This window comes from Scatophagus argus, chromosome 7 (assembly GCF_020382885.2).
Source record: "Scatophagus argus isolate fScaArg1 chromosome 7, fScaArg1.pri, whole genome shotgun sequence".
Lineage (NCBI taxonomy): Eukaryota > Metazoa > Chordata > Actinopteri > Scatophagidae > Scatophagus > Scatophagus argus.
This window is the reverse complement of record NC_058499.1, coordinates 25,080,611-25,102,108: the sequence shown is the minus strand read 5'-3', so window position 1 is coordinate 25,102,108 and position 21,498 is coordinate 25,080,611. Positions and strand designations below refer to the sequence as shown.

The window sequence follows — 21,498 nt, the reverse complement described above, 5'->3', positions numbered from 1 at the left end:
TTACTAAAAGAGAAAAAAAAACACTCAGGGTGTGAGTACCTTGATGAGAGCAGCACAAAGGGGTTTGAGGACACTCTTAGGCAGTGTGGCCTGTGTACAGTGTCTAAAGGAGCGAGCCAGAAACAGGGAGGCCTGCTGCTTAATGGAAGGGTTCTTATTGTCCATCACAGCTAGGATGTCCTCTGACAGGTTCTGAAGAGTGGTCTGGGAAGAGACAACAAACATGTTATTACTATAGCCCCTGCCATGCCAAGTCAAATAAAGAGTTCTTTTGACAAAAAAAAAAAAAACTCATTTCAGAGTAAATTAAATGAACAATATGAACATTCAGTCGCTAGGGGTGCTGAAATCAAAACAAAAGACGCATGCAGTGTGGGATCATGTTGTTTGTTGTTGTTGTTTTCATTCTTAAAATTTTCATTGCCATCAAAATCTGTCACGGCGATAAAGAGAAGAAATAAACTGAGAACAGAATTAACATAACTTTATTTTCCTCACATGCGCTGTATATGAATGAGCTCTCACTGCAAAGGTGTTTTGCACTTGTCTGTGATTTTAACCAGCAGTAGTAGAGGGAGGAATGCTTTGGTTTATTGGAGCTGCAAATTTAAGAAAAAAAGTTGCACAATCTTTTAATGAGTTCATTAATTCGGTGTGACTATCCAATCTCAGATTAGAGCACTCTGAACAGAGCATCGCACATTTTATTCAAAATATAACAAATAAATAATGATGTAGTATTATTAGTTAGCATGAATAAATTACATATTTTTTTGCTTTGAACTTCTAACAAGCCCTACTTGCAACAAGGGCTGCAACTAAGGAATAGTTTTGTTATCAATTAGTCTGTAAATTATTTTTTTCTTATTTATTTTTGTCATTATGTTAATAGTGAAAAATAGCCACAATTTCAAGCTAATCACCACAGCTGAGAAGCTGAAACAAAAGCATATTTTGGCATCTTTGCTTGAAAAATTATTATACCGATTATCAGAATGGTTCAAGTCAGTTCTTGTCAAGTCTACCAATCGATTCATTGTTTCAGCTGTGAAAACAAATAAACAACAGTGACACCAACACCAACAGTGTGACCATCATTACAGGAGAACTGGAGCACAGGTCAACTCGCATGTTAACTGTATTTCACTCATTTTGTGCTGTGAAACAGTGCGTTAAACACCATACTATCCGTATATTCTGATTCTACCTGCCAAGATGAGATAAAAAGAGAACACCTGTACAAGCATTTAGCACGTATGTTTTAACATAGTAATACCACACTGTAGAAATATCACAAGTTTTCATCACATCACACATTTCTTTGGAGGACTCACAAAGAACTGCTCAAAACTAAATATTTAATGGAAGCAAATTCAATTCAATTCGGTTTATTTATATAGAGCCAACTGATAACAAAACTTATCTCATGGCACTTTCCAATTAGAGCAGGTCTAGACCAAACTCTTTAATTAAATTTTACAGAGAACCCAACATTCCCCCTTGAGCAAGCACTTGGTGACAGTATTAAAACTATACTTACAGTTAAGAAGATGGCATCAATGGCCTCCTGCAGGGACTGAACAACCTGAGGTTTCTTCTCCTTGAACTTCTCCAGAATGGTTGGAACCACCTAAAATATAAAGAGCTCTAATTTAGCAGCAATCGGCAACTTCGATAAGACAACACTTCCAATACATTCAATTGGTGTTTCATTTGAGCAAAGCCTTTACTATATTACGATATCAATATTTTAATAATCATGGTAAAATCTTGGTTAAATCTGCTAAATCGTTTTTAACCAAAGAATTCTCGAGTAGTATATTATTGAGGTCCAAAGCTCACATCTGATAACCACAATAATTTATTCCCCGCTAAATGAATGTGGCACCAGCCTCAGCCCCTTTTATTAGGCAAAGGTGTGTAAGAAATAACTAGTCTTTTGATTTTATTGCCCACATGATTAAAAGCAGGATTAAAAGACGACAATCACCATCTCATGGTTGTATGCCTCTCCACATCAGTCAATCTACAGCTTACATTCACATCTGCCAACACTCCTATGTAGTGAGCTGTTCAAAAATCACCTTGAACTTCAATATCAGCAAAACCAATAAGCGTGTGGCAGATTACAAAGCTTCAAGTATGGACATTGCTGCAAAGGAACCCTTAATTATACAATATGAATCCATCGCACACATCTTCAACCCAGCAGCAGAGAAGATCTATACAATCAGCACAGTTTCAAAGAGACCCAAGATTAGTGTCAGCAATTCAGGATCTGATCAAATGTGAAATATGGTCACCACGTCCCCTGCTGTTCCCGACTTATGGTGCTGAATAATGGACAGAAAAAATTATGATGCTGAGTTGACCTTTGCAATATAAAATGTCATCACTTCATTTTCATGTTACATATCAGAGATTGTATGTGCTCCTTTTGAAATTAAATGTTAAAAAACCGCTGTTGCCATTTAATGGCTAAATTTCTTTTGATATTTTGAGACACGTTGTTATAAAAGCAAACACAATTCCTGTCATAATATAAAGAGATTCATTTAACTTACTTGTCCTGCATATGTCCCAAACTTCTTCCTGAGACCAGTGGCCAGTCCAGCCAGACATTTAGCTGCCACTGACACCAGCATGACATTGGCATCTTTCCCCACAACCTGGAACATAAAACTAGTAAGGGTACAACAGACACCAAATCCCCTTGACTTCTTTTAATCCAAGTCAAGCTTTTTTTATAATAAGAAATTTGGGAATTTGAATTATTCATCTTATGAGTCCCTGGTAAGTTACCCATAAGTGTTTTACCTTCTTCAGTGCTCTGACAAGGTCTCCATAGTCTCCATTCTCTAGTTTGGGGTTCTTGGTCAGAGCCTCTATAGCTTCCAGAGCTTCTTTCCTCTCCTGCCACTTTTTAGCCTCCTGCAAAAACAGACAGGAAAGTCCCATGTAGGGTAGAACAGGTGAGGTTCAATTATACATAAAAAGTCTAATTACAAAAACTAATATACTGTACACTTATCAGACATTTTTCAGTTAAAAGTGTTTCAGTAGCAGAATCTAAATTAAGTAGGACACTCTTGATCATTGCATAGCTTCACAGGTTGTCCAAGACAAGGCTTGGTCACTTAACACAGACAGATTTTGTCTTTCTGAGTGGTCTATACAGCTTTGACAGTCTTACTATTTTCTCATAGAAGTCTTTGGGGATCTTGGACAGAATCTCCACAGCTTCCAGCAGTTCATAAGGATCCACTGCTGCTGCTGCCGTTTCCCCCTCATCCTCTCCTAAAATACAGAAAAAGAGATGTCACCAAACCATGACTCTACAACTCCTCCACATCAAAGCAAGGCAATAAAGCAAAATAATGTATGCATTAATGTGTTGGCAGGTTGCTTTAACCTACCATCTGATTGATCTCCTCCTTGAGCTTGTTGCTGTTCAAACTTTGCCCTCAGATCCTGCTGTGAGCGCAGGAAACGGGTTTGCTTGGGAGGAGATGAAGGCAACTTCACCCACTCCTCCTCAAGCTCCTTCAGCTGCAGGAACAGAACAACATTTGACAGACAGAACATTGTTTAATTTAACTTGAGTTTGAAGACTGAATATTAAAAGATGTGGGCAAGTATGTGCAATGAAGAGTGTGCCCCACCTGTACAGAGTTAATGTTTTGCAGTGGAGGTCTCAGAGCATCTCTGATCCATTTGTAGATCTCAACAGCAAGAAGCTTGGCTTCGTCTCTCACCGCCTTCTCTCTGGACTCAAACTGCTTGGGCAAAACCTTCACTACAGGCTTCAACGTCACGATCTTAGATCCAAACTCACTAGATCAAGATGATGACAGATCAAGAGGTACCAAATCATTAGTGCGTTGGACAGGAGACAAAGGACAGACAGGCTGAAGTACCAAAACAATTCCCTGATCGGCAATGACTGATATTAAAACGGCTCTTGTTACGGAGGGGTTAAAAGGGCCTATCAGTACTTTTCTATGAGGGTTACTGTCCTGCACTCAACAACATATAACACGATATTAAAATGATATGCAAACTTACTATGCATAGGGCTTTGGACTTTAATGGTGTGATTGTGTGATCATGGGGTTGAGCTTACGTCAAACACCACGGAAATTTTTGTCAGGTTAATGTCATGTTATTCCACTGAGCAATGAGTTTAAGATCAGAGATGTCACACATGCCCAGTCAGGAACACAACCTCTAATTGGCTGACACACTCGGCACAAGGAACCATGGGACTGACAGTGGACAGCTAACACCCACACAACAACAGCTGTTTTCAACATGGGAAAAAAAGGATAAATAATCACAGAAAACATTCAGTGTTCAAGCATCTTAGTTTGGACTGATCAAAGACAGAATCTTGGACCAGCTGATAACCGTAGGAAAACACTTAACAATAATTGCTGATCAGATTAAGGACAGATGAGATTAAGTACAGCAAAAACTGGTGATGTGTGACCAGTTCAATGCCTTATCTGCTATTGCTTCATCTTTTGAATGCTACAAATGGTTGTATAAAAAGATGCAAATAGTAACAAAGGTAACAGACATTCTTGTACATACTTGTATACATTTTGTACATCTTTAATACATAAATATTATAATATGTTGTTTATTTCATCAACAAGCCAAAATGTGGATTTTATTTTCAGTTAATCCACAAGGGGTTTTGCGTTAAGGGTTTCCTGAGGGTGCCTGTTCTGAACCGGGAGAGAAGTACTAACCTGAGAGCCTTCCTGAGCGTCTCAATGCAGGCCACCACTATCTTGGGGTTCTTGTTGTCCAGGCCTTTGAGGAGCTCATCTTGAACCACCTCAGCCTTCTCTATCTCAATAAACATCAGACAGATGTCTGTGCCCAGCTCCTTAGCTCGGGCCTTTGGCTGGTTGAACACTTTGGTCACCACACCCGATACCACCTCACCTGTTGTCCTGTAGCAAAGGGCATATATACAAACACTACTTGTTACAATACACTGGACATACTTCTAGACATAGTCTTATGAACAAGTTGGCTTGTGTGGACATTTATAATGTATACAAAGATACCTTTATCCAATCTGATCAAAGTTTATGTGAATATTTTACTGCTAGTCATGTTTACATAATTGAATCATTTACATAGTGTGAAAATCAGCTTGCAGAGATCTGAACTTAATATAGATGGGTATAATGAATTGTAGTGAACAGCTCTGAGTCAATTGTTAAAGAATAGTTAACATTTTGGAAATTAATCTACAGATGAAACTGCAGCTCATTTTGACAACACAAAAACAAGAAAACATAGTTTCTCAGCAGAGAAGCAGATTGGTGAAGGCATCATTATCCACTCTCATTTAAAACTTCTGCCCAATACAACATTTTTTTGTACTCAGAACAACCCCACAGCAATATTGAGACGCTCTTGCTAAAAGTCTCTCCTCACATCCACACAGATCTCTTCAGTGATCTGTACTGAACTCATAACTGTGAATTTCACTGAAAGGTGCCTGATTATTACTCACTTGCCAGCTGCATGGGCATTCTCAATGAAGGCCAGGGCAGCCTCCAGGCCCTTAAGCTGAGCCACAGCATTAGAGTCAGTTACAAATTTCTTTATCAGTCCCAGGTACTTTCCCCACTCTGGACTCTTCTCATCTTCAATCCTCTGGAACAACTTCAGAGCTTCTTCATAACCATTCAGACGCGCTTTCCACACCTGAAGAGCAGCAGGAAAAACAAATGAAAATCAAAAAGGGGGAGTACAAAGTCAGATCAACTTATTTCAGTCATGTTTCTGTTTCTCTTATCTGAAAGAACAAGTAAAACTAGATATGCATGAACCAACACACTCATGTCTTTCCAGTTCCTAATGGGAAGATGATAACAGACAAGGGATGTGACCTACATTCATAATGGCCACACATCTCCATTATATGTAATCTTCTCCATTTTCCTTTCAAGTGTACAGCAGGAAAATATTTACTGGATTTTCTTCCTAGTTTAATTTCTGAGCTGAAGGCAAAAGGCTTTATCTGGGCTCACAAGACAGAGGTAAAGTTCTGGTTTGATGATGCACAGACAAAAAAAGGGCCTTTGTGTAGGATGTAAAAAGACAATTCAGTAATGTTACATGGCAGTGAAGCAGGAAATTGAGTCGATCCTGTGGTCAGTCTGCTCATTATTCTTGCTAACAGAGCACTGACTCGCATTTGGCTGCAGAGTCTAAAATTAACTCTGTATGACGTGCTCAAGAAAGTTAAAAGGAAAAAAACAAAACAATATCAGCTGGGAATATATATTTTTTTCAAACTTCCAAAATTAATTACTTCGATACCCTTGTGGTAGTAAAGAACCCCAACTAAACCAGAAATAGATTCTGTACTTGAATTTAAAACTTATTCATGTACATATTGCTGCAAAGCTGATCAACAAAGCACAAACGACAGCCTACAAAATGATCACAAAGTCAAACCATAAATCATGAAAAAAAAAAAAAAAAACTCAAGTAATATAAAGCAGTTATTAAGATTTATTGCATTGCAGTTGTATTAAAAAGCATTCATTCTTGCTACGTTAAACAAAACACATTTGTGGCAGCACAGTGGTGTATGTAGGACTGAGTAAAAACAAACTAACTTCAGTGTGTTCACGATGATGAAGCAACACCCAATGGTACAGTGTAGGTCACTGATGCGTCTTTAATAGTGTTAATGGAACTCTGAGGCACTCTTTATGAACTTATTAGAATCAATTCACTGTAGGTCTGGATCTTTTCATGGGATTATTAGACAACAAGCAACATAAAGATCATCACCAGCTCAACGGTTTGAGAAAATGAAAACCAAATGTTATGAAGAACCAAAAAACATACTGCATCATATAATTTGTTGTTTAGATGTTTACAGTAAATAATATAATAATAATAATAACAATAATAATAATAATAATAATAATAATGCAAGACCAATATCAGGCTTCGTCCAAAATCAACAGTAAGGACCACAAAAAGAAACGCTATGCATAAAAGTTATATAGAATATAGAATGGGTGAGATATCCTAAGATGTCAGGAACTCTTTTTAAACGGAGTGAATTCAAGTAAACTGCAAAGAATATCATCAAGGACAAAGATCAGTTAATGAATCCTTCACCTTGTGTTCACACTTCTGGTCGATGGGAAGCTTCATCCACTCGCTATCGTCCCCCATGGTGACCACTCGGGGGGTGGGCTTCCCCAAAGGTACTCAGCTGGAAAACAACCATATTACCAACACAAAATTACATTTAGTGCATTTCATCATTGCTTTACAGAGGGAGGAATAAGTAAAAACCCCACATTATTATTAGATATTCTTGTGGCCGCAGAGCACGGCTTGAACACCAAGACTATACAGTACGGATGTTCCTAATCTTCCCAACAAGTGAACAGGAGGTCCAAATTTAGTTATAACTGGTCTTAAAGTAAAACACTCAAAACAGTCTGTTGGACACAATTCAAACTTAAACACTGTCCAAAAAACATTACGTATATTGTCCACACAGCCACTTGAAATCGTTAGTCACATTGTTTAATGACATCTTAGATGCAACTTTAAATCAGGGCTGGTTTATTCTTGTACAAAGCAACATCTGAATACTGGCCAGTCAGTCTCCCATATTTCTGAATCCATTGCATCACATATGCACAGTGGCGCAGGCAATAACTTCACAGCCACACACTAACATATCTGTAGAGAGGACATTCTTTGAGAGGACACAAAGTTCACAATTTACAATCCACAGAAGGCCAAAGTAAACCATGGGGTCTACCACAAAAACATGCAGCACAACAAACCTAACCAGACACTTAAAACACCATCACCGAGCTGAACATGCCCACTTTGAAGAAGCTAGCAAAGGAAAAGCAGCTAAAGCTAAAGCTAGCCAGAGCTCAGTGCCAGACACAAGCTAGCAGCTTCTCCTGTCTTTCCTTTGTAGGAGTCAGTGAAAAGGCCAAAGCAACTATGAGGAAAACTGTGGAATTCATGGTCCTGTTCTTCATAGTTGGGAAAAGAGGCTTTAGAAGTTAACTCAGCCCTGGTGAATTTATAAGCATATTATAAGATCCTACAAGTAGCTGATATTTGTTTTCTTGTATAAATCTGTGGCACCTGCTTTTGCTTGGTAAAGAAATACATGTCTGATAAAGTTGGGTGGACAGCTCATTTTCAGTAAATTGTTATTTTAAGTTCTTTTTAGCTGCAGAGCACTTTATTTTGAGAAGAAATCATAAATTTTAATAATGGTTGCAAATAAAGTTGAATAATTTCTTTTATTATTAAAGTACATTATTTGCATTGAAGAAAAGCTGATTTTGATTGTGTATGCTCTCAATCATAGTTCTTAGAAAGAAAATCAGAACTGTCAAAAATCGGTATCAGCAGGTCAAAAAATAAATAAATAAATAATAAAAGTAATCAGGTAAGAAAATTGCAATTGGTGCACCTCTACAAGAATCCATAAGCATTGTCCATAAATCTTCATACAGCCAAACACCTCACAAGCGTTTGCCAAGCATCGCCTTAAGAAAACTATTTGTGCTCCTCCCTCCAGCAACACCTGTCCCCTGAAAGTTCATAATTACATTGCAAGTAACCCAAGGCACAAAGGTGACCCACTGGGCCAATGTGGTTTCCTACATACATTTAGCTCTAGAAATGGCTCCTACATAGACATCAATAGAATAATCCAAATAACCACAAAAACAAAAAACAAAAAAACAAAAAAACAAATGACAAGTATTTCTGGTGACACTTAAACTAGTAGTGAACTACTCCACACGTCCCTACTGCACAGAAGCAAATTATGATTGTTTCGTTGAGATAAACACATAACTACTCCTGACTTTGCTGCAATTTCCAACTTCATCGGAGTCACAACTTAATACACACAACATACAACATTCTGCTGTATGCAACCAAAAATAAAAGATGTCTTCGCTTATCTATACAACATAACTAGCTACTCTGCCCTGATGTCTCTCCTCTCGAGGCTCTCTCTGTAGCATTGGTGATGCTGCAGATGGCTCTTCTCCTCTACCCTTGTATTCCTAGCACACCACACCAAAGGCTCTGGATAGAGATCAGGCTGCAAAATCCCTGCATCCCACATTTAACGGCAAACATCTTGCTCTCCAGCCACCTTGTCAACAATCACTGATCAGACCATGGTGGTGAAATTGAACCACGTCAGGTTTTAAGGTGGTGCTCTTCTGTGGGAACTTCAGTTGCCTCTCAAAGTCCACCATCAGCTGCCAGTCTCTTGCTGAGACCAAAATCGTACATCAGTGTTGTCCAACATCTTCAGATAATTCAAAAAGGAAAAAAAAAAAGAACATATGAGCACCTTCCATTTTAGTAGAAACAAACAAAAGAGGGGATTTCTAAAAGAGTCCAACCTATAAAGGATTTGATGACTTGAGAAAATAAAAGGCTGATGGTCAGTTCCTCTAACACTCTACTCTTCCAATCCTCGCCCCATTGACCTTCAATAAAAGACTCATCTTGTAAAGTCACTTCTTCAGTTGCAACATCTCTCACTTATATGCACTCACTTGTACTTGAAAGCCCGAGCATGTGATTGTATAATGCACATTCCGGGAGGGGCTGTAGGTTCATATTTCATATTGATCCAATCCAGTCCCGTAAACAGGCTGGAGACATCATCCACATCTCTACAAAGTACGGTCATCTCAGAGCTAGTCTCACATATAAGCATGGCAATCTTAGCAACTTCAGCCTTTCTAGATAGTTTTTTTTTTTTTTTGATCCACGATAACATCCTTAAAAATTTTCAACACACTTTTAGGGCTGCACAACACAGCAACACAAAGCCATTGCATATCCAGACATCAATATATATCATGACAAACACATTTTCTGTAAACTCAATGGGGGGGAAAAAAAAAAAAAAAAGAACTATTAATGTGTATCAAAAAGGCAAATTCAAAAGCGTTATGAAATTGTAGTTGTAATGGGGTTTTCTTTTTTTAAAATCTGGAAATTTGAGGTCCAACATATTTAGATTCCTCCGGTCATAATGTCCAGAAAAATAAATCCCTCAAGCATGCATTGTGACTAGCAGTTAGCCTACACAGTGAACGAAACAACGTGTGCAATATTTGTTTCACCGTCACTTCAGTCTTAAAGTGTGTGCTCAGATTGAACACTGTAGCCTTCCTCACCACAAAAGCAAACACGGACAAAGATAGCAGACACGGCCAAACAAGCAAACCTTAACAAGTCCCTCCTGAAACGAATTAAGAGCTAGTTGACTGTTGAGACTCATTCCCAGGCTGTCAAATGATGACACTGGCTCAAACACTGCCACCAACCTAAAGCACTGTCATATGGCATCTTTCTCCAGAATCTGCAACTCCTTTCAGCTCAATAATCACACAATTCATAAGCGAAACCCTGAGATGTAAGCAAAATAAATATATGCCTAAAATGTGAACGTAGTAAATGTGTCCTAAAAGTAGGGACATGTATAAGTAGAACTTAGGACTTGATATTCTTCAGAGTTACCTCGTCACAGCTATAAACCACCAAGTAGCACTCTTTAAACACGTTTCAATTCAAAAATCCTTCTTACTGACAGCCACAGTTAAAGAAAACGCATTACTAATATGGATATGGCCAAGCAGGTAGTATTCAATCAACGCAACAGTCCATTGCAAATATTCATCACTGAACTGTGATAAAGCCTTCAGTACCAATAAAAGACCACATATAAGTTAGAGTATATTAACATTTAGAACGAAAACCACAGACGACTACAGCAATATCTCTATTATACATTGTGTGTGAATTGAGCGAAATTTCCCGCTGCATAAAAGAATGAACAGAGAGCTTCGAGTATCGCTTAATTTATATTAAGTTAACTAATTAGATAAATACTTAAAAGCCCCGAGTTCAGCTGTGCACACTCCATGCACATCTAGCGTTACCCTACGTTCACTCTGAAACGAGACTGCACCCTAAACGTAGCCCGTCATAATAGATTAGGATAGCAACCGTTTGCAAGATGTGTTATAAATCTAACCAATTCACTCGTTGTCACCAAGGCCGTTTCCAATTTAGTCAGACTGGGAGTGGTCATCGTCTTAACTAGCTTTTGGCTGACGTTAGTTACCACCTAGTCAAATGAGCGCCATTAACTAGCTAACGTTAACTTAGCAACAACACTAACAGCTGCTACGTTAGCACGTAAACCCGCTCATTCTGCTTAAACCAGCTTCAGCAAATGCACACATGCAGCTCGCGTTGACGACCGATACGCAGCTTGTTAGCGTTTGCTGTACAAACGTATTAGGTCCGGCAAATGCTCATAGCGAGACCTTATTGTTTGCTAGTGGACGATAGCCGTCGTTAGCTGCTTGGAAACAAGGCTTTGAGCTAACCTTCCATCCGCGCCAACACAGACAGGCCTAACAACGCAGTTCACAACAGCTGCAGACACACAACAGCGTAACATGCTAGCTCAGATTCCAACACGAGTTTAGACTGAAATTATAATGTGATTTTATATCGCCGAAATACCTGTTTCCGTATTAAGAAGACAAAACGATGCTGGCTGCTCAATGAGATGTGGATGATAGTGAGAGTTGTCTGTGGGTAAAACCCAACCGATCTTTATAGAAGTGTTGTCTGTGCGAAGAGCGTAACTTCCGGTTCGAAATAAAACTAGTAACTGCAATGTCCCTCGTTCAACAAAAAGTATCGATTTAGGTCATGCTGTTGTGTATTAGTTAACATTTTAAGTAAGTCAACATTACGGGATACACTTTCATGCATTGATGCCTCTCTCTGTGAAATTGAGACATTTTGCGCTCTTATTTTATAGACAAAATTGACAACGATTTCCGGACCTATCGCTGCTGCCAATGTCCAACTTGTTGCAGCTTTTTGAAATGCGTTCAAGGGCGGAGAGACAGAGGTGGGTGGAGACAGGGGCACCACCCTGACTACATCAATCTTGTGTCGAGTCATAGACTTTATATACAGTCTCACTGCGTGAAAAATCAAATACAGACCATACAGGAAACACCAGCACACGCCACCAAATGAATTCACCGCTGTCCCCAAAGCAATGGCTCCACACAATTACATTTTATTAGCGATAGTTTAATGGGCGTTCTTACATGTTATTAGACGAAGCCATTGATTGGTTGCATTTGAACTATGGCCCGCCCCCAAAGTATGAAATTTCGTTACTGATTGGACTTGCCATTACAGTTCTCGTTCTCTGAATAGATTTGATTGGCTGTTCTTCTAACAAGTCTTCTCTGTCACAATGAAAATCTTTCTGTCAGTGGTCTGTTTCATGTATTGCGTTTACACCTATGTGATTTGACTAAACACACAGTGTAGACCATAGTATTGTGTAACATTGGTTAGACAGTTCTGAACTTAAATAAAGCATCAGAGTTGATGTTGAATGGTTTCATTAGGCAACTGGACGGTTTGGTCACGTGCCTCTTTGATGTGTGAACCTGTTGGCAGCAGGTGAGAAGTGAATCTTTTGGGTATTATTCCTAAGAGGGCCTTGTAAGTGGGTGAATAATACCCAAAAGATTCACTTCTCACCTGCTCCAACCAGGTTCACACATCAAAGAGGCATGTGACCAATAACACTCTGACGGGGGTGTTAACGACTCATCAGAACCACCTAACGATCAGAACCCTCCTCATGGTTCAAATATTGTGGTATTTGATATGTGAACGACACAGAATCCTACAAGTAAAATTGCAAGTTAATCATGGAATGAAGTTAATAAAGTCCAACATGTTAAAGGTGAAGAAGAAGAAATAAAAAATAGAGATGTTTAAGTGAAACATATCACAACTGACTGCCAGGGTTATCCTTTTTCTTATTATAATTATTAGAATTTCGAAAACAGCAAGGGAACCTTTGGATCCTGTGTTGTTCAGGGGGCTTTAATTGGTGTAACTCACAACATTCCGCTGTTTCCATGGAAGTCCACCATGTCAGGACAGTTAGGCTAGTCCTGTGGAGGCTAGCAAAATCCTAAGAACACAGAAATTAAATTAGTACGCCAGTTATAGCACCGTTACTTAAACATACATGTATGTTAACCTTCACTTTATCTTCTGAAGGGACGACCAGAATGAACCGTTTGAATTCCACCGTCCCCGTGGACGAATACCTCGGTAGGTTCTGGTTGTCATAGTTGAGCTCTTTAGCTAACTAATTAAAACCCTTTTGCGCATATTTTCATTTGTATAGACTGAATAACTATAAGCCGAGTGTTGACGTTTTCAAGTGTATGTGTTTTTATCCATGCGTGCGTGATTATTTGAGTTTACTTTCCTTACAGCGGACAGCAATGTGCTGTTTTACCTGAGCGATGCGGTGGCGCAGCTCCTGGAACATAAAGAGGAATACACCCAGTTTGGGGTGATCCGCTACTTTGCTGAATAGTATGTGTCACTCATCACGAATTCAGTCATCAGTTTATAAGTCTGGACAGCAGATATGGGGAAACGCTTTGAGTCACATAGGATTTGGGTGACTAAAATAATTTTTTTTTTTTTTTAGAATCCAAATCTCCAGATTTGCAAAGAATAGTCTCATGCATTCAGTTTCCACAAGTGGTTGATGCCCATTGTAGGAAACTTCCCGTAAACCAGTGCCGATATAGAAATAATCAAATAATGAAACGCATTTATACGTGTACAGTGCATGGCTGTATACATGTATATATGTAAATGTGATCCAGAAATCTAATGCACTTTTGCCTTTACCGTTTTGTACTGCTTTTCAGGTTGTAACCAGGTCATTCTCATTCTGTTTCACAAGTAAACTCAGTTTAATGCTTTTTGTGAATCATTTCGAACCAGTTGATGACATTGATTTTCAGGTATTGTAGAACTGTGTGTTTGTAGTTTCAGCAGTGTGAAGAACAGTAACCACGTCCTCTTCAGAGAATATAACTACATCAGGGCCACTCCTCATAACAGAGCCTCCTTCATCAGAGTCTTCTGGAGATGCTTCAGACAGATTGGCAAGAGTGGAGGTGAGTGCAATAGGCAATAGGTACCTTTTTTAGACACTGAATAAATGCATGATTTGCTCTGTAAGTCTGTTTTTATGTGAATTAATAATTTCAATCACATTAACTATACTGTATAGTACTGTGCTGTCATTAGTTCCCAAATACAGATTTATTGTCTTCAACACACATTTTGCCTGCTGGTTGGTTTCTCTGTCTTTAACATTAAATTGGTGATTCACTGATGTATATTCTGTAACATAAATTACCGTAGTTGTATATCTTGTTGTACTTCAGACTTACTGTCCATGCTGGAGTACAGGTCTCTGCTGCAGTTACTGTGTCCAGACTTCCCAGCAGAGATGGTGCAGAGTGCAGCCAGGTCAGTTTGCTGACACACACAATACTCGTTCCCTTCATTTTTTAAAATAATATTTTATTTAGATTCTCAATATATAGAGTCTCCATCAACCCCAGCCTCAGTATAGTCTTATCTGATCAACCTAAATGAGGTATGCCATATAAAAATGAACATTAGTCATGTATAACTCTTCAATGCAGTCAGAGCCTTTACATGTTAACCACTTTACTATCATGTCTCAGGTATTATTTTTGTTTGTTATTCACCCATCTTCTAAAAGATAAATAAATACAACATCTTTATGTACTCATTGCTTGTAGTAACTCTCCCCATGTGATTTCATACTTAGTTCATTTGTTTTTATTCAATCACTAGTGTAATAATACACATCTTTCTTCCTGTAGTAATGTAAGAGTATATTTAGATTTAAAAAAAAGAAAAATAATAATTCAACTCCACAGATACTTTGTTGTATTCTATAATATAATATAATTGGAATGTACAATGATGGATTAAAATTAAGTTTGTTATGTACATCTTTAACATGCAAAGTTCTGTATATGAACTTTACAACAATGTGAATCTGTTATTCTGTAAATCTATATTTAGATGTTATACACACACACACACACACACACAGACATGGCACTTTGAAACGTTTTGTTTTAAAAATTGCCATATAAATAAAGATTTGCTTACTGACTTACTTATTTATTGTCTTGTCAGCTGCTTAATCCCGTGTATGCATTTTACAACCTTAGATGTCATAATTTTTTTAAAAGGCATAATGTGCAGAAATTGTCAGTAAGCGATTCTGGAGAAAGATGGTTGATTGTAGAGTTTCTTTCTCGGGTCGTCACCCATAAAAACACCAGTGAATGAGCATGAGACAGTCAGTTTATCTTTCTTCAGAATTGCTGATGCTCAGAAATGTCCTGAACGCAGTAAAACAATGAGACAGTAACAGATACTGGCTGTTTTAGTAACTACCGTCAAGATGTAATGAGAATTTTAACAAAATGCTATTGCAATGCTCAAGCTTTAATGATCTGGTCACCACTAGACCTAACTGGTTAACAGAAGAATGTTTTGTTTTTTTTGTTTTGTTTTCTTATCCTGTAGAATTGTTCTGATGGACGACGCCATAGATTGTTTGATGTCTTTCTCAGATTTCCTTTTTGCCTTCCAGCTGCAGTTCTACTACCAAGGTACTATTGAAACTACTGTGTCATATTGGCTCTGTACAGGGTGTCTATAACTTCTACTAACTTGTGTTTTGATAAGCATTTGTTTCTAATTGTTTCTCAACAGAATCAAATTTTAAAGAGAAACTTTAAAGTTAGAATTTGGTGCTCTGTAGGTGGATGGATTGATTCTTGTTTATTCCATAATTGGCTAAACCTTTGAATTTTTGTTTAGGATGGGAAGTTTTTTCAAGGCTGAGGGAAACTATACACTCTGTTGAGGAAATACAGGAATAAATGATATAAGAAAACAGGAAAATTAATAATAAAAGGTTATAAAAGCAGACAAAACAAGAAGCAGTACCTATAAAAAGTGATCAGTATTTATACTCACTGAATTTACCCTGCATTAAATTCACTTAAGAGTTTTAGAAAAGGGAAGATGAAAGCCAATAAATGTATTCAATATCAGTCTCATTACACTGTTCAGCAATATGCATAGGAAATGAATAAGCACAATAGCATTGATGTGTGCCTTTTAGAGTCCTCCTGGCCTGTTTCTTTCCCAAGAACCCTTGTGAACCACTCACTTTTCTGTGGACAGAAGAAAATTCTGGTCACAACTACTCCACATACAAACCTGTTCACTAACTAGCAGTCATTAAGGTAGACTCATCATATTAGAAGTAGACCACATGGTGTTATATGATATTCCTGGGAATAACTTTTCCAACCAAAATACAGAATTTATCACCCTGATTTCCAACTGCCTATTATTCGATGTGTCTGCAGAGTTCCTGGACAGCGTGCTGGTGATCTACCAAGATCTGTTAGCAGGAAAGAGTCCTAACACTGTCATCGTCCCCACGTCCACCTCCATCGAGCAACTCCCCTCTGTGAATACAGAGGAGAACGACAGGGAGGAGCAGCAGCACGATGGGGTGGAGTCGTCCACTCTTGCTCAATGTATAGACGCTCTCTGTGACAGGTTCAAACTCAGGTAAAACACACATACACCTTTCAGCCCTCACACGCTCTTATTTTACTTCATGAACCTCTCCATTCACTCCACGTCATAGTTTTAAACCGTGTCACATGACACACAAGTGGTTCAGTATGGGTGCTGACGGCACTCTGACGGTGGCTTCCTACTATAATTAATCCCTCCACATCCTCAAATTCCTGAAAAAATATAAAACCAAATTTCACTCTGTCAAAGTTGGCTTCCAGGCCTGTGACATATACACCGTTTCAAGGAAGCCAGGCTGCTCGAGGTCAGCACAGACAGGGGTGTGAGACAGCCTCCAGATGGGGCTCAGTAGGTCACTTCAGTTCACTTCAGTTCAATTTATTTAGTGCCTGAGACCCAACATTCCCCCGGTAGTAACAATACTAACAGTAATAGTAATAATAGTAGTAGTAGTACTAGTATTAGTAGTAGCAGTGGTGGTGGTACTAGTAATAATAATAATAATAATGATAACAACAACAACAATAATACTAACTAACTATAATAATTATTATTATCATTATTATTAGTATTATCACCACTATTACTACCACTATAATTTTAATGATATAGAAATACAACTAAATAATAATAGCCATGTCAAGTCAAGTCAGGTAGTCATTTCAGCTGTGTACAGTAGTACAGTGAAGAATGAAACGAGACAGTGTTCCTCCAGGGACCAGGTGCTACACTAACTCTACAAGAGAGATTAAATATAACCTGTACATAACTGTACATAGTGCAAACAACCCAGACTGTACAGAATGGATAAGGACTGTACACAGAGCACAAAGACTATCAGAATTCCTTCATTTATCCTATCCTCAATTTCTTACAGACATTGCAACTTTCCCAACTACAAAAATGACAACATCCTGCTGTCAGAGAGTTTGTGGTCCAAGTACACCCCTAAGTACTTGTACTCTTTCACTATCTCCACAATGACCCCTTTGATGTTGATAGGGTTGGGGATGCTTTTTTTTTTAGGGTTGATAGTTTTACTATTTGGTATGTTCTTTTATTCTGTTCTTTATTTTCCAGACTTTTCTTTTAATACCCAACTTTTATTTCAGACTTTTCTCACTTGTGGCTACATTATTCTTGTACAAAAAGTGCTATACAAATAAAGTTTGATTAACTGATCGATCATATAACATGAGAGGAAATAGAAGTACTGTTAGCACTGCTGCTGTTGCTTGTTATGTGTGTTTTAGCTGATTCGACTTTTTCTGTCTGTGTGTAGTCTTCCTCCCAGGTCCTGCATGAAGGAAGCACTGGAACAGACTGACAGAGTGTCTTACTACAGCTTCCTGATGAGCCTGGCTAAACATGAGACCATCAACCAAACTATTGGTAGGTTTAACAATACTCATTACTTTGCTTCTGCTACTACCAGTACTGCTCAGGCTGCTGCTACTACCAATGCTGCTTGTGCTACTGGTACTACAACTACTACTACTCCTACTACTATTACTACTGCTTCTATATTACTAGTGCTTTTGTTACTGTTAGTCTCACTATTGTTACTCCCACTACTGCTATTACCAATACTACAAATGCATGTGCTACAGCTACCACTGCAACTACTACTACTACTGCTACTACTACTACTCCTGTTACTGGTACATTTTTACTACTACTGCTACTACTATTAGCCTTATTGCCACTACTGCTACATTTTTTACTGCTACTACCACTACTACTGCATTTTACTGCTACTACTGCTATTCCTGCTACTTCTACTACTACTGTTGCTACTACTGCTACTACTATTCATTCATTTAAAGTTGTGTTAGTGTCCACTTGATGAGGGCTAAGTCCAATATTCACTCTCGTTTTGGTCTCTTTCAACTCCTGTGAAAAATATTTGACTACTTAGCTGCTAAAAGCTCCACTGTATTGAACAAGTTATTGCTACAACTGCTACTGCTACATTACATTACATACTGTTCATGTCTATCTGCTGTTTGGTAGATTTATCAGACACTTTTTACTACAGCTGACTGCAGAGGTTGATGACATTGCTGAGACTGAGCAGTCATGGTGTTGTAAAACCAAACAATAAGCTAAGTGATTTAGCAAGAATTCTCAGGGTTTATTACCCCAAGTGAGTGTGTTTATATTACTCAGAATACTTTGATTCAGTACAAATAAGGAATGTTCAGTTGAATCTTCTCTCTCTGCAGGTGCGTTACCCAGCAAGGCAGAGCTGCTTATTGACCCGGAGATGGACCAGGAACTGGACAAACTGTGAGAGCACACACACGCACACAAACATATACGTACATCAGTGGCGGGCCGTGCATTTGGTTCCTGGGCCTTCAGTGGGGACATGCCTGACTTAGTCCACCTCTTAATACAACCACTATCATGTTGCAATTATTAAAACAAACATCAATGCTATCCAAAAACACAATATGACAAGGCGTGGCATTAGAGAGAGAGGAATTTCACGTGTTGAGGATAATTACCATTATTAATACAACAAGAAACACAGTAAGACAACTCCAAACCTCTACACTACAACCACAACTGTGCCACGTACATCATCCAGAGCAGTTCAGAATGTGCCAGTCACACTTTGGCTGTGACTGCTGGCCCTGGGAAGTGTCACAGCGAGGTTTCTGAAATCTGATTGGTTAAAGAAACAGTCAATGGCTAATATAGTCTAAATTGTGTGGGCCAGAACTACTGAATCTGAAGGCCCTGGGCAGATTAGACTGACATGGCAACACATAGAGGCTGAAATCTGATTGGACAGAACACCCACATACACGTACTGGAAACGGTGCAGCTGAGAGAAATGCTACGAAATAAACAGTGAGGAAAAAATGAATACAATTTCATGGAACAAATTTTAGAATTTAGGTTGTAAATGTAGTTCAGTGATTCTGATAGTGTTTAGGCCAACAGAGAAGGCTTTGCTGGCCCTGACTGCCCGCCACTGACATACATCTGTATCAATAGGCACATCCAGTATACTGTGTAGTGTACAGGGTGTCTGTATCATAACAAGCCAACACATTTTAAGATGCCTTTCTTTTTCTTTCCTATGGTTGTGTTTTTCATCTTATTTGTCCCTTCCTTTACCTTCTTTCTCCTGTTCTTTGTTCTCTTTTCTCGTCCCATGCTGTCCAGAATCGCCCAGATCTCAGTGAGTCCTGGTAGCAACAGCAGCGGCAGCGCTGTGGGAGCGCTGAAGGAGGTGCAGAGGAAGGCCTCACCAAGGAGGAACATCCACCACAGGAGGAAGATGGAAGTGGAAAGCGATGGCTCCACGGAAGAGACTGACTCCTCTGAAAACTGACCTCTAACCTTTTACCACTCTGATATATCACCTTCCATCTTAAGTCCAGAACACACTGTGGCTGTATGATACACAGCAGAACTTTCTTGCCCATTAGACAGAATTGTCTTCTTTTTATATAGCACTGATGTCCAGAAAAGCAGTGAGAGATTAAGTGGAATGTTCAGAATACCCCTGAATGCAGAGCAGCACTGTGGATTCACTGTTGATGCTACTGTTGTTCTTTACATGCTATGTGGTTGTGATATAAGGCATGCCCCACATCTGCACATGGTCATGTAACATGCCACTGCTCTGCAACCACAGTGTGTTTTGAATTTTATTGTGATCCGTCCAAACATTCCCTTCAATATTTCTTGAAAGTAATATTATGTCTTTTGCTAGTAATGAGTACTATAACCAGGTAATAACACTCTTAATTGTCAGTGACAAAATATTACTATGCTATCATGTAACACCAAAACTCTCAAGTTAAACTAATATGTAGTTTTGGGTACTGTAGCTGCTTTGTATTCTGCAAAACAGGACAGGTTTACTTGCTGGTTCTACAAAGTGACAGAATAGGATAGGAACATATTTAAGGTGGAATTACTGACTGAGGATGCATGAGTTTTCAGAAAAAAGTCCCAAACTGATTGCAAAGGCAGATGCATATGCTCTTTGTTTCTCAATATGTTGTCACAGGGATGCTCGACAGAATGACTGAAGGATTTCTGAAAGAGTGGCCCCTCTTCTTCCTGCCAGTTCAAAACTTGGCCAGTAATTAAGTCAAGCATGAACTGTATTTACAGTGCTAATTTATTTCTAATTTATTTATTACTATTAATGAAAAAGTTGACATTGAGCTTAGCATTTGAAGGTGAAATGACATATAAGAAGATCCAGACTCCCACTGTGAATAATAAAGACGCAACTGTGATGCCTTGTACAGATGATTTCTGTTGGTATCTGACATCTGACTCGGTTAGGTATTTCACTGATCTTGTCTCGGAGTGACTTCAGCAGAGTTCAAGAAATCCAGACTTTTAGATACTGTATCCTACATGTCCCACGGTGCAAACAAAAACATCTTTCATAAGACCCTCCCTGCCTAATAAAAACAGTACACCTCCAGTTTGTGGACTTTCTGTTTAATTCTGTAACTCCTGTCCATACTACCCTGATGTCATCACTGTGACATCATCAGGGCTCTTTACTCAGTCTCAAGTTCCTACATGAAAAAAATTAAACAGGTGTTCTCACAGGCTCGGTTGTAAACTGACCTTTAGCTGTAAAATCAGTGCAGCATCCCTTTGAGTCAAACACATGTAAGGTGTTCATGGGGACTGAGGTGTTCTCAGGTCTTAACTAATAGAAAATTTAAAAAAGCATTCTATTGTGAAGAATAGTTTTCCCCTCTATCTCTAAGGCAGTGTATGGATGTTATTTGGTTGTCATTCATTTATGTTAGTACCTACTTATAACTTACTTAATTGGTTGATTGACTGAGGAAGAGTTTTGTTGCAGTCCTATCATATGATGACTGTAAAGGACATAAGCAGAATCCATCCATTTTCTATACCGCTTATGCGTCA

The 21,498-nt window shown here is 38.7% G+C and overlaps 2 protein-coding genes across 5 annotated transcripts in view; one reads left to right on the top strand and one right to left on the bottom strand.

Annotated features, from left to right (window-relative positions):
- ckap5 (cytoskeleton associated protein 5) overlaps nucleotides 1–12,106 on the bottom strand; it is a 35,126-nt gene extending 23,020 nt beyond the window's left edge. For 3 of the 4 annotated variants that reach the window (XM_046394419.1, XM_046394421.1, XM_046394422.1), the window contains exons 1-11: nucleotides 11,590–11,744; nucleotides 7,162–7,258; nucleotides 5,534–5,727; nucleotides 4,755–4,961; nucleotides 3,663–3,834; nucleotides 3,417–3,549; nucleotides 3,194–3,297; nucleotides 2,818–2,931; nucleotides 2,565–2,669; nucleotides 1,541–1,630; nucleotides 40–204 (exon numbers count right to left, since the gene is read on the bottom strand). In XM_046394419.1, coding sequence (XP_046250375.1) covers nucleotides 40–204; nucleotides 1,541–1,630; nucleotides 2,565–2,669; nucleotides 2,818–2,931; nucleotides 3,194–3,297; nucleotides 3,417–3,549; nucleotides 3,663–3,834; nucleotides 4,755–4,961; nucleotides 5,534–5,727; nucleotides 7,162–7,218 — 1,341 coding nt within the window. In that variant the 5' untranslated portion in view covers nucleotides 7,219–7,258; nucleotides 11,590–11,744. Of the gene's footprint in view, nucleotides 1–39; nucleotides 205–1,540; nucleotides 1,631–2,564; nucleotides 2,670–2,817; nucleotides 2,932–3,193; nucleotides 3,298–3,416; nucleotides 3,550–3,662; nucleotides 3,835–4,754; nucleotides 4,962–5,533; nucleotides 5,728–7,161; nucleotides 7,259–11,589; nucleotides 11,745–12,083 lie in introns of those variants that run through there. The other variant, XM_046394420.1, reaches the window with a different exon arrangement.
- Nucleotides 12,107–13,000: 894 nt separating this feature from the next.
- Nucleotides 13,001–21,055, top strand: cstpp1 (centriolar satellite-associated tubulin polyglutamylase complex regulator 1). Its single transcript, XM_046394426.1, has 9 exons — nucleotides 13,001–13,221; nucleotides 13,389–13,491; nucleotides 13,957–14,087; nucleotides 14,361–14,445; nucleotides 15,547–15,632; nucleotides 16,401–16,608; nucleotides 17,861–17,970; nucleotides 18,804–18,867; nucleotides 19,756–21,055. Exons 1-9 carry the CDS (start codon nucleotides 13,140–13,142, stop codon nucleotides 19,922–19,924), a joined length of 1,038 nt encoding a protein of 345 aa, XP_046250382.1. The 5' UTR covers nucleotides 13,001–13,139; the 3' UTR covers nucleotides 19,925–21,055.
- The last annotated feature ends 443 nt before the right edge of the window (nucleotides 21,056–21,498 follow it).